This window comes from Papaver somniferum, chromosome 5, assembly GCF_003573695.1.
Source record: "Papaver somniferum cultivar HN1 chromosome 5, ASM357369v1, whole genome shotgun sequence".
Taxonomy (NCBI): Eukaryota; Viridiplantae; Streptophyta; class Magnoliopsida; order Ranunculales; family Papaveraceae; genus Papaver; species Papaver somniferum.
The window spans coordinates 138,938,195-138,950,972 of NC_039362.1; the positions used below are offsets into that span (position 1 = coordinate 138,938,195).

At 36.3% G+C, this 12,778-nt stretch overlaps 1 protein-coding gene across 4 annotated transcripts; it reads right to left on the reverse strand.

Moving 5' to 3' along the window:
* Positions 1–222: 222 nt before the first annotated feature.
* On the reverse strand, positions 223–12,210 carry LOC113282900 (DNA repair protein RAD50-like). Of its 4 annotated transcripts, XM_026532005.1 has the most exons (29): positions 11,976–12,210; positions 11,795–11,881; positions 11,534–11,701; positions 10,728–10,903; positions 10,271–10,385; positions 9,133–9,361; positions 8,794–8,972; positions 8,536–8,706; positions 8,028–8,132; positions 7,830–7,937; positions 7,524–7,735; positions 7,331–7,423; positions 7,001–7,128; positions 6,450–6,564; positions 5,902–6,031; positions 5,556–5,765; positions 4,804–5,012; positions 4,409–4,610; positions 3,644–3,813; positions 3,232–3,556; positions 2,300–2,425; positions 2,164–2,216; positions 1,918–2,068; positions 1,771–1,833; positions 1,402–1,535; positions 1,195–1,323; positions 1,051–1,098; positions 919–954; positions 223–468 (listed from the first exon to the last, which is right to left on the reverse strand). In XM_026532005.1, the coding sequence occupies exons 1-27, from the start codon at positions 12,096–12,098 to the stop codon at positions 1,059–1,061; spliced, it is 3,951 nt and encodes a 1,316-aa protein (XP_026387790.1). In that variant the 5' UTR covers positions 12,099–12,210; the 3' UTR covers positions 223–468; positions 919–954; positions 1,051–1,058. The 4 variants fall into 4 exon arrangements, with proteins under 4 accessions (XP_026387790.1, XP_026387789.1, XP_026387788.1 ...); XM_026532004.1 differs by lacking the exon at positions 223–468 and having other exon boundaries at positions 577–954; XM_026532003.1 differs by lacking the exon at positions 223–468 and having other exon boundaries at positions 577–1,098.
* Positions 12,211–12,778: the final 568 nt, after the last annotated feature.

Genomic DNA, 12,778 nt, shown 5'->3' on the forward strand with positions numbered 1-12,778 from the left:
GTGCAATTCGAGAAGGACTCGGAAAATCTTCTAAGGTTTTTAACCTTGACAGCCAAACCATCTTGGTACATAAACAATATAATAGCAGAAATCAAGCTTAGATTGTCCCAAGTTTCGCAGTGCACCATAAACCATATATACAGGAAAGGAAATCATTCGGCGGACGGATTAGCAAACAAAGCAGCAGATGACAGCACAAAGGAAAATCTATCCACAACAATCTGGGACCACAAAACACCATCGTATATTGGTTCTATTATAATGGCAGACTCTATGGGTACACAACGTACTCTCGTATTGTTTCTTCCTAACTTTAATAAAATTTCATGCTTCAAAATAAAAATAAAAAAGATCAGGAGTCCCACGTGATGCACGTTACTTTAATACTGGATTCTTTTTTTTTATCGTTGTCTTCATCAACCGACAACCGGAGACGGGACACTGCATAGCCTTTCTTTACCAGAAGTTCTGAACAGTCCAAAAGAAAAACAGATACCATTATGATTTCAGATCGATTGGAGGAAAATAGAAAAGAGTCCTGAAAACACACCAATAAGCACATTTGATCGCATTATCTATTAAAAGATTGCCATGAGATTAATCTTCGAGAGGTGTTTATAAAGCATTTCATAAGTTCTAAACATTTGATGTGTTGAAAGTCTGAAGAGCAGCGGGAATTGAACCCTAACCTATCACTTGGAAGTTCAACCCCTAGCCAACTGGGCTAATCCCAGTTGGTCAGAACCACGATGTTTCAAATTACTTGCAATATAAAAATTTAATAAACAAGGGTTAACTCGTTTGATTGGCAATATAATAGCAATTAATCGAATGTAACAACTGTACACAGCTTCTGCCTGCAAAACAGACCCCAAATTCCTTCTACTTGAGAGAAAAACGTCTCGAAGATTTACTTACATCTCTGATCTCCATAAACTTTGCACCCATAAAAAACTGTACAATGGGTAAACCAATCAAGAAATGTGGGATCTGAAAGTAGAGAACTCCTGTTGTAATATAACCATTAAGATTAGGACAGAAGACCCTCACATAGACTGTCACTCGAATATCTCCTGAGCTTCAATAATGCTATGTTGACTGCAAAAATTTAAGAAGTCAATTAGTTTGTGATCAAATACATACCCAGGTAGAAAATATACCTACTTAGCAATTGAAGACGAAGAGGTCACTTACTGTTCGTTTTTAGTGACGCGGTAGTATTTTTCTGCATGTTGCCGCTGACCAATTAGCTGAGCAAATCGTTCATCGTGAGTGATTACAATAAGCTGAAAATTTTCCTGACCTTTCCTATCCTCCATTATTCTGATATAGAAAAGATGAATTAAGCTATGTAGTTGAAGATAAAAATTAAATGACCTACCTGTGTTGATAGGGTTATACCTGAGGAGAGCTGCAGCAAGGCTCTCAGCGTTGGGACCATCTAAGTTTGTTGTTGGTTCATCCAGAGCCAGTATACCACAGTTGAGGCAAAAAGTCTCTGCTAATGCCAACCGTATTATTAGCGAAGCAAGAACCTGAAAAACATATATTATGATGTGAGCAAAGATGCAGAATCCAAATTCTCTTCATAATCAAGTAAGGAGAAAAACTAGGTGTTCGAATTTGGGTCTAATGTATTGGATTAGCGAGACAAAAGTAGCATCTGTGCACCCTCGAAAAGAGTTGCAGAGATAAATTTGGATATAAGAATTATATACCTAATTAAAAAATTGAGAAAACATGGATCAGAAGGAATGAATAGTTACACACCTTCTGACCAGCACTACATCTTCCACGCATTTCTAGTTCTGCATCGCCAGTCTGCATGAGGACCTGTAAATATATGGTAGCAAAAACAACATGAAAAACTTCTGAAACAAAACAAAGCACTAGGAAAAGAACATGGTTCTTGCTTACCCGGTAGCTGTAAGATCGAGTCCCTGCACCTTCTGAATCAGAATGAATGCTTATATAATCTATGTCCTGTCCCCTGTATGTTTGCTGCCACAACTCCCTTATTATCTTATTTATTTCCTCCATCTTCATTGAGTGGAAACGCATGAGTGCTCTACGAGTAAAGATGAACATGGGGAATAATTCTTCATATGAACTTACAATAAAAAGACAAAAAGACCATTGATAAACTATTCTTGAAGTGCTTACTTGTCAAGCGCATTGTAATATCGATCAAGATCTTTATTTGCCATTTCAGTTGTCTGCAAAAAGCGCACACCTTGAGAACATGCAACTTAATAGAAACAAAAGTACAATGGTCAAAAGACTAGAAATGTATCATGACCTTGAGCTGGATCAGTTGGTTAAAGTATCGCTTGTCAATGTCACTGTACTGAGCCTGTTTAAGGTCAAGTTTGTTCTTCGAAATATTACTCTGATAAACAGACAATGTTCCATGACTCCTGTCAAGCTGCAAGACAGCAACAAAATATGAATTTGTTGTTTGATCAGGTTAAAAGGGGTAATATAAAAATCATTTAGCATACATTTACTCTTCCAGAAAATGTACTTGAGACAATGAATGAAATAAAAAGTTTGTGCTCTTACACTCACCAACTTGCACACAAAATGATTTATTATACTCTGCAGAGTCTATACTAGGACATAATATCTAACTAACTTACGAGTTCAACTTTCTTCCAGTTGCGCTCCATTCTTTTCTATTTCATACTAAGGAGAAGGTTATTTCCTAGTTAAAACTATGCATTTAAGAGCCCTAGGCCCCTAGGTGCGTTAATCAGTGACTGAAACGGAACTTAATACTTGAAAGTGAGGCTGCAATCAGCACTTATGTATCATTCTCTCGCTAAAAGAAGTCCCAAACTAGCTCTTTTATTAGGACGAGACCATACCCAACCAAAAGATGGTCAGCGTTTCTTAAATATGTGAATGTGAACAGAATAAAAAACTACTATACATGCTTATGGTTTTGTTTAATTACACATTTCTTCCTTTGGAAGGTTTTCTTCCTGTCGACCTAAGCCCTCCCTTCTCTTGGTCCTATAAAAACATAGAAGGGAAACTGGAAATACACCAGACTTTCTGTATTATGGTTTCAAAACAGTCTGGACCTGGGTAGCTCAACATGAAATACGTCAAGAACAGAGAAAAAAAATTACATCGTGAATAAAGATAAGGGCATCAGGGCTGTTATTTAAAGCTGAAATCGAAAACAAAAATCAAGAACTATCTACGTGCAAGGATGTGCATGAATACCTCTGAACGAAGTCTCTCTTTTTCTTGCTTATGCTTTTTAAGTTCAGCTTCAAAAGTGGAGACTCCTCCAATCCTCAGAATACTATCTTCCAGTGATTCAATCTCTTTTTCAAGCTCATCAACTTCAGCTTTTGTCTTCCTATAATTCAAGTTATCATCAATATTTCTTTTTAATTGACCTTGACTCCCCTTCAATTCTTTACTTTTGTTCAACTCCCCAGAAATTTCATCCTTCTTTGTCTCATAATTCTGAAGTTCAGACTCAGAAAGATATAGTTTCTCACTTAATTCTCTTAGCCTTTCTCCTTTCCTTAAATCATTATACCTGCAGCGAAAAATCCTTGTCAAAATCACACTAAGGGCTTACAGAAAATAAATGTACTTAATATTCTTCTGCAATTATAATACATACTCTTTAATTTTGGAAGTAATTTCTAAAAGAGACTCAAATTCCATCTGGTAACTGCTTTTAACTTTAGACTGCTCTTCAAATTCTTCCTCATGTTTTGATTTCAACTCACTATGGTCTCTAAGCAATTTCTCTTTCTCCTTGGACAAAGGAATAAGGGCCTCCGACAAATGCTGTCACACAAAGATGTTAAGGAACCACGTTAAAATAAAAGTAATGATTAATATATCATATTTTTTTTAAATAATAAACAATTTAATGAAATGAGCATGTTATGTTTCTGATAATTGTCATCCAAAAAACATTAACCTGACATAACGGTTTCTCTTGACTGCTCCCACCTATCAAACAGCAATCATAAGTTTTTCTTGTATTTGATACATCGGCAGTGTTCCGAGCAATTTGTGAATTGTATCGACTAGTACTCACTGTTCATTGCATACATATATATATACACACATATATATGAAGTTACAGACCAAAATATGAAAGCAGATATAACAATAGCGCCTTTAGAAATTATTTACAGGTAGCAAGAACATATATGGGAAAATATGTGTAATTATGCGTGGAGGAAAAACATTTAAAAGGAGCATTATTGATAGAGCATGTGTGATTCTGAAAATATAAATTAGGACCTTTCTGAATCAGATAATTTTTTGAAAGCTGAAACCATGTACTTAAGCAATTCATTGTGTTATTCTTTCAATATAAGCTCGAGATTAGATGATTAAGGATCTTCAGAATTTCTAGTTAAAGTCAGGTTACCTTCTCATCGAGATCAATTTGCTCTTTATCCTCTGCCAAACGATCTAAATCCTCGTCTGCACTTTTGACTCTATCCAATATATTTAATGCTTCTGTTTTTTCCTCTCTAAGAGCATGCCAACGATTCTGAATGCTCGATAGATCACTGGTCATATACTTATGTTCATTCCATAGCTTTGTTTTATCATTGTCCAGGTTATTCCTTTTCGCCGGGAAAAAAAAAGTAATAACAATCAGCATACAGTGAAGTGGCAGAAACTTTTCAGATATGTGAGACGATAACAAACCCAAAGCTGTGCTGTGCTGACTCTGAACACCATGTTAAACAATTGAAGAAGAACGAAAAAGAAAAACTCAAAAAATGGAGCAAGTCTAGGAAAATGAAATTGAAATACCTTGTTCTCTCCAGAGCTCTCAACTCCGACTGAATTTCCTCCAAGGATTTAAAACCTTGGCCTTGAACATGAAGTTTTTCCTCCAAGTTGTCAATTTCCTCCTGCAATATTTGCATCTCGGATGAAAACCTGTCAGCAGTTTCAACAGGTGGAATCAAGGCTTCGGCCAATTCCTTCTCAGACTTCAATTGGGCCAAAATTCCCAAAACCTGTACAGAACTCTTTATCAAAATTTGCAATTCGATATACATAGTTAAAACATAAAGATCTCATATCTATCACAGTTGGCACTAGGTGGTACATCTACTAATGCATGAGATTTGATCTATAAACACAAACAATAAGTAAACCAAATATAATCAAAGTTGACGTGCAGAAAATATTTGCATTTCCATGCAAATAGGACAGGCTATTTCGTGTTAAAATTGAGCGACTGTTATCAGATTGCAGTAAATGGAAACGACCGCCTTCAGTAAGCAGGAAAATAAAAATATCAAAAAGTTAGAACGGCATGCCCTTTGAAGTGGTGGCATTAATAAATGGGCCGGATTATTAAGTGCAATTACTGGAAGTCATCGCAGACCCCAGATTCACTGCACTGTCATGCTCTCAAAGACACAAAGGATACCATTAGAATTATATGTTGAAGGATGTCTCAGTGCGAGTTCATAAATGAATAATGTGTGTGTCTGTGTGTGTGTGTGTGTGTGTGTGAGAGAGAGAGAGAGAGAGAAAGAGAGAGAGAGAGAGACATCATCAAGCGCCTGGGACTTCTGATCCAAATCTTCATTCAGATGTTTTAAATTTCTCTCTGCTTGAGGTATTGTTTCCTTGCCAAGCTTGAGATATTCCTCATACATTATCTGAAGCTTGTCCAATTGCTGGAACAATAAGTCGGCATGTGAACTCTCAGATGCTAAAACCTTCAAATGCTCTGCAGAAGTACTAGCCTTAACCCTTTGCTGCAATGCCAAATGTATCAGTTAACGCCATGGGCACAACAAGAAAAAACAAAGCAACTGAGAAGAAAAATGTCACGAGAAGGTCGAACTGAAGGCATCCATGGCTTAAGAAATAATAACAAAGAAAGAAATGCACCTTTTTAACAAACTCATCCTCCTCTTCCGCGGAGAAAGGACGCTCACAGCAGGGACAAAGATGATGAGCACGTGCAACTCTTTCAAAAGGATCAAACATTTGCCGCATACCATCTGCAATGTTGTATTTGCTGCAGTCGATACAAAAGAACAGAAGTATGAACCAACTAGAATGCACTAGGGTCTTAGGAGATGTGTTACATGCGTTATTTATGTGGGGCTTGAACTAGAGTATGCATTCATTAGGCGGGGTTGATAGTTTTCACTTGATAGTGGCAGTTGAAATACTTGCACCTTACTTTTAAGAAATGCATGTTTTGATCTACATGATATGAAATCATAATCTCAGAACCAGCCCCAGGTTGTTTAAGAATAAGTTGCATGGAACATGCATATACATGGTAACAATGCGAGTCTGCATAGCTCAATTTAAGGCATCATTGCAATATTTGAGACACTCTAAGAATAAATTGTTATTAACCTTTTCTGGACATGGGGTTGTTTAAGAATCAGCCCCACGTTGCTTTGCTTAAAGAATAAATTACTAACCTTTTCTTCTCATCTCTTTTTTGCATTGCTTCATTCAAAGCTTGTGGAAAAGAGTCGATGTAATAGGACTGCTGAACCAAGGATTGTAGTTTTGAGTCAACAAATCTTTTCTTTGCTGCATCATCCAAGAGAAGCTTAATTATAAGTAAAGGCTTATCATGACTTTAAATATAAAGATTGAGAAATGCAGAAACTAGATTACTGGAAGATCAATCAATCAAAACAACCATGAGGGACTGTGGTGATAGATATACAGGCCAGTGCACAAAATATATAAACGTATATTTCCATCCGCTAATGAAGATTAAATTAAGAAAATACACACAGTAGTTTTGACGGCAGCAGACCCCATCACATGTTATACTCAGGATACAGACATCTCATATCATCAAACGAACAGAATATAATATTTGATGTTTTAGAAACTTTTTGCACCCGAAAAGCAGGGGACCATGCATCACATTCTATTAGTGTTTTAATATGACCAGATGTGACTTGTAAGCCTAATCTACATTTGGTTTTTTGATTAATTGATAATCGATGAGACTCACCATCCGTGTCTTTCTGAAACTTGGCAATATTAATTTTTACATCTTGAATTTTCATCTGGAGCACTTTCACCTCCTTTTCTGCTTCGATGGATTTCGAGTTCATGTCATCATACTCTTTCTTAAGGGTCCTGCAATAGAGACAACAACATCACACATGACATCACATATTTAGCCAACTGTGTGAATGGCCACAAAAATACCTTCAGAATATACATCAATAACAGGAACAAAATATTCCAACTCCCAATCATTTTTACAAGAAACTGCATGTATATTTATTTCGCACTGAATAATGGTAAAGATTAAACCAGGGAATTGTGGTTGAACTACCTAACGGCTTGAGTGATTTCCTTTTTCAGATCCTTGTCAGATGGAAGCCTCCCTTTAAGCATGCCTCTTATTTTGTCCTTGTGATCGTCAATTCTGAAAGCCAAAATAGTAAAGAAAAAGAAATGGCAGTCAAACATCAACCTCTGTGCAACAAAAGATATCAAAAGCAATAACGAGGACAAAATATGCTTGCATCTTTTTGTGCTTCTTCTGGCGGATTTCCAGTTCCGTTCTCTTTAAGTCCAACTTTATTCTGTCATCTGAATCACTAGCCAGAACGTCCCTCTCACGATTAAGTACTTCAGTTTTTTGAGCTATAGTATAGAGCTCGGCTCCAATCTGGTTGATATTGGACTCAAAATTTCTCTCTTCAAGTTGATGGGTCTTTTTCACAACCTCTGTTTGCTGAAATATATAGTTTCAGAAATGAATCAATTGAAGATGGATTTTAATAGCTAAAATTTTGAAATACTATAAATGCACTAAATAAGATTTTCACCATTTGTTTTTCCTTTTCATCAATATGAGACAGATTATACTTTGAAAGCTGACCCTCAGCAATCTCTCGCTCATATTCTTTCTCCTTGATGCGCTTAATAACACCTTCCTGTGTAATAAAAAATGCTGAGCATTGATTCAACAGTTCAAAATTGATACCACAAATATATGTAAACATAATATCATCAGTCACACGGACCTTCGCTGTTAATTTTGCCTGCTTTTGAGCTTCTAATGAACTGTAGCGCATATTTGCAGCCACATAGCTCTCCCACAAGACTTGTAGTTCCAAATCATTTGACATCTGAAGCAATTGCAGTAGTCAAGTTAATAAATAATGAGTTGGAGATTTGAATTATGAAATAAATCAAGTGTGTTAGGAAAAAAAACAGATTCTACTGCTGACAGAAATGCAACTAAAAGACGGCAGAGAAGCCATAAGGGAAGTAAATAAAGAACATTTAACAAAGATGTATTCTCAGTGATTCAACATTTCAGTCTCATAGGCAACGACACGCTTACAAAAAAAAAGGACATCAAATTATCAAGTAAAGCATGCCCACAAAAAAAAAACATAGCAGAAAATAGGAAATGCGGAGAATTAAAAAGTAATGCTACTATAGATGAAGCAGCAGATGGAGGCTGAAGATAGAATAAGATGCTTTGCATATGTTTACACATCGAAAAGAAAAAGAACTGCACTTGACCTTTTTGTCTTGTATGTCCTTCTCAAGATCGGCGATCCTTGTTTGAACTCTATTTGTGAGGCTAATGGCAACCTCGTCACTGAAGGGAATACTTGGAAGCGGCCCTAAATTGTGCTTTTGGAAAAGGCTTTGAATGGAAGTATCACGCTTATATTTCAATTTCCTCTGTTCCTGTAAAGGGAAAAACACAGTTGTCACCTACATGACTCTATGGTATAGCTAAAAATATAACATATCTAAAGGTTTGATGAAGCTTACATCAGCTTCATGTTGAAGCTTGCCAATTTCCAGAGTAGATTCTTTAATTGCTTCACTTAGGTATCCACGTTTTGTCTCAGTATCAGTCATTTCCCTCTCCAGCTTTTGAATTTTATCGTCTAAAAGTGCAATCCTTTCTCCGAACTTGGTTTGCCACTCCAGCAACTCCTCGTCAGTGTCTGATATCGTCGAAACCGGGAGTCAACAAAACAAAGTTAAATGATCTGTACAACCAAGTAACTTGCACGTGGACAAAGCAAAGGCATAAGAACAACAAAAAAAAAAATTATGAAGTTGATACCTCATATTAAATATTTCAATCGAAATACCTCGACTGACCTTCATTTTCCTCTTCTAGGGCACCATACTGTGTCTGCTGAAGCTTAAATAAAGTACTTCTGGTAGTGGTTTTAGTTGATATTTCGTCCTGAAGATTCCGCAAATCTTTTAGTGTTGATTCTGCCTGTTGCATCTTCGTATCCATCTTTTGTATGTTCCTTTCAAGATCTTGTATTTGAGTTTTCAGAGAGTTTGTTTTCTCTTGGTCCACTGCAATGTTTTCACGAAGCTGTAAAAACAAAAAACTACATATAAACAACAGTTTATAGAGGTATGCGATGATAGAAACACATTGTCCTCTGTTTCTTTACTGATATGAATATGACATGTAACTTGCTCTATTTTCCGGACTGCACAGATCATTCAAAACAGTTTCCAGTTTGCTGATTTGGTCTCATCACCGGAGATGATTTACATTATTTGATGAATCCTCAATAAAGCACCCAAAATACAATAGTAAAAGGTAAAGTGTGAAATGCTAAAACCTAGTTACACGGATACGAATGTCGGTGCCCGACTCAGCGACCTCGAAACACTAAATACGGGGAAGTTAAGGTTAGTTTAGTGTTATGTGCATTCTTCCAAGGAAAATAAAATGGCTACACCTAGGCTTATAATGAAGAAAAAGGCAGCCATGTTTCAAGCTTTATAAAACCATGTTGCAAAAATATTTAAGTTCAATGGCTAGCAGATCTGTTTTCATGTCCATGATTTTCTGACTAGGATACTAATTTCAAAATATGTCGTGATGGCATATTTCAAAAACAAGAAGTTGTTGTTACACAGGCTACCACCAATTTGGTCAATTCATAAAAGGAGTACAGCATCTCATAGTAGGGAAGAATGAGGTGAACTACTTTGAAGTCTACGTAATAAGATGAAGCCTTTGTCCGGATAATCCCGGCACTCAGCACCAAACAGGATCATGACCTAAACTTAAAGTCAACCCAGACCATGCATTACTATGTTTTTATCATTGAGTCATTCTATTAAGCTAGTTACACTATTGCGGAAACCCAAGAACCAGCAGCAGAGAAGCCTATAGCAATTTCTCGTACCAATTCGGCTTCCTTGGTGCATCAGAAACCCTGATGTTTAATACTCCTAATTTATAGAATGAGAAGGATTAATGTGAAACCTTATACGCAGCATCTTTTAAGGTTTGAAGATTTTCCAGCTTCAGCTTGTAAGTCTTTATCTCCTGATTTTGATCCTTGTGGAGCTTTTTTATGACCTCCAATGCTTTTGTGTATCTGACATAAAATATAGATGATTTTCAAAAAAAAAAATGACAGATAAGAAAAATAAGATAGAAATACTAGTCAAACTTTAAGCATGCGGACTAGCAAGACAGCATGAGGAAAGTAACTAATCTAAGACCTATATCCAGGGTGGCAATGATCTGTTTATGTTCATGAATATCAATGAATATAACCATGAGCACATGTGATGTAATACAGTCATAAGAGTTGATTTGGGTCTTATTACTTGATATGGATATGAGCTTACTGGAGCCACATGATGGACCAGCGAACAAGCAAACAGAAAAAGAATTGCACACACAGTCATGAAGGGTGAGAGACAGTGACCAATACCGAGTAGCAGAAAAAATATCATCAAACTTCTTTTTTAAAGTTGAAGGATCTTGCAACGGCCAGTTGGCTTCATCTTGGTGCACAAATATAACATTTTCCAGAATAGCTTTTGAAACGCCCATCAATGCAGGAATTTCCCTATCCATATCTGCACATCTATAGCTGAGGCAAACTTTCTGCATTTTAGCAATAACACGTGTCATAGGAAATATGTGTATAGAACACAAACCATTACATATGACGTTACATATAGTTAAAAATAATATTATTGCTAACAATCAGATAAGAAAGTATCATTAAATATTAAAACTCTATATAAGATATATGATGGCAGCATAAACAAAGAGAGCCAACCGTAGCATCTGCATCTGGGTGCTCAACTTGAGTTAGACCGAGCTTGAGATATGTTTTATGTAATCTTGGATTGATTCAACCAAAATTTTAATGTTGCTCGTCTTCAGCTTCTTTAGGTCAAGATTAGGTGCGGATCCCATGCGGACTTAAGCTTGCCTTTACTTGGTTCATAGAATCATAATTAAGAGAAGCTTAAACATGACTTCTTCCATGTTAGGGAGTGGTTCTAGGTTTATGACCTATTTCACACATATGAACAACTTCTGGTGCATCCTAATTCGAGGAAACAAATTAATAAAGGTAAGCCTCTCTAATACCCTCATCATGTTGACTATAATTTGCTTACGCTTTCCATGGTTCCGTAAATTGTTCCTTAACAAAAACAAATATACTATGAAATATCTTCAGAATACTAACAGTTTAAAACAAAAAAAATGCAATTAAACACATACTTCTCCAGTGTGAGGATTAATTGTCTGCAGAACACTCTCAATAGCCTTATACTCCATTTTCGAAGCCTTTTGAGTCAACTGGAATGACCTAATACATACAACATCTTTACCAACTGCCGTCTTAAACCTAAGTTTTATTTGCCCTTTTGTTTCTGTCTCCCCCTTAACCTACAAAATCCAAAAAAAAAAATCAAATTTCCATAACAACAAAACATGCAAAAAAAAGATGAATCAAAAATTTAGGGTTTAGAGTTGAATTACCTTGGGGTCATGTATGAAACTATGACCAGACCTTGCATTTGGAGGCAACTCTCCAGTACATGAAAGCTTTAAGCACTCGATAATCGTCTGTTATATAATTGAAATTATTAGAGAACAATGAAATCGAAATCAAACAGAGAAGAGAAATAGATGAGGAGCGAGCGAGTTAGTGAGTTCATACCGTTTTACCGGCACCATTAGGACCAACAATTAGGGTTAAAGGTCTAAAGAAAGTGATAACGTGTTTGTTTTCAGGATCGAAACTCCTGATTCCTTTAATCAACATCTTATCCACTGTACTCATTTTGTTTTCTTGAGTAAAATCTTTGAGTTTCCTATTACATTTGCAGAAGAGAATCGATGACGACGAAGAAGAAGAAGTTAGAGAAAAAACACCACTACTGCCAAATAAAAATGGGTTTTGAGACCGGGCCCTGGAGGGGGTTTACGAAGAACGCCTTTTATGGACTGCCTCTATTTTGTTCCGGGGCTCATATAATATGGCAGGACCGTAAAATAAAATGCCATTATATCAGACCAAATATGGAAAATGGATGGTCAAACCAATAAAATCTTATGATTTGTACATCAAGACAGTGGAGAGACAATAAAGCTGATGCGGGACAAATGTTATGCCATCGTAGCTGCATCGCATGGCGTAATTTGTATCTCAGAGTGACCAATGTTCGACCGCGGGAAACAATATTTAGTGCCCAATGGTTATATCCAACGGTTCTCTTTCAATACATTACAAGTATTTACCATTTCGTTTATTTCAGGTTACATCTTCTCTACATTTCAAATCTCATATTAAATTTCTTCCGGTTTTAATTAGATTTTCTTCATTCTTTTAAAAGACGGCGCATCCAATTGTTCGTGGTTTCAATATTCTTCAGAGGAAGATTTGGATATTTGAAAAAACTATTTATTACAAGCTCAGTTTGGTGTAACATCCACAAGTGTGAATTTTTGGCGTAGCCTTCG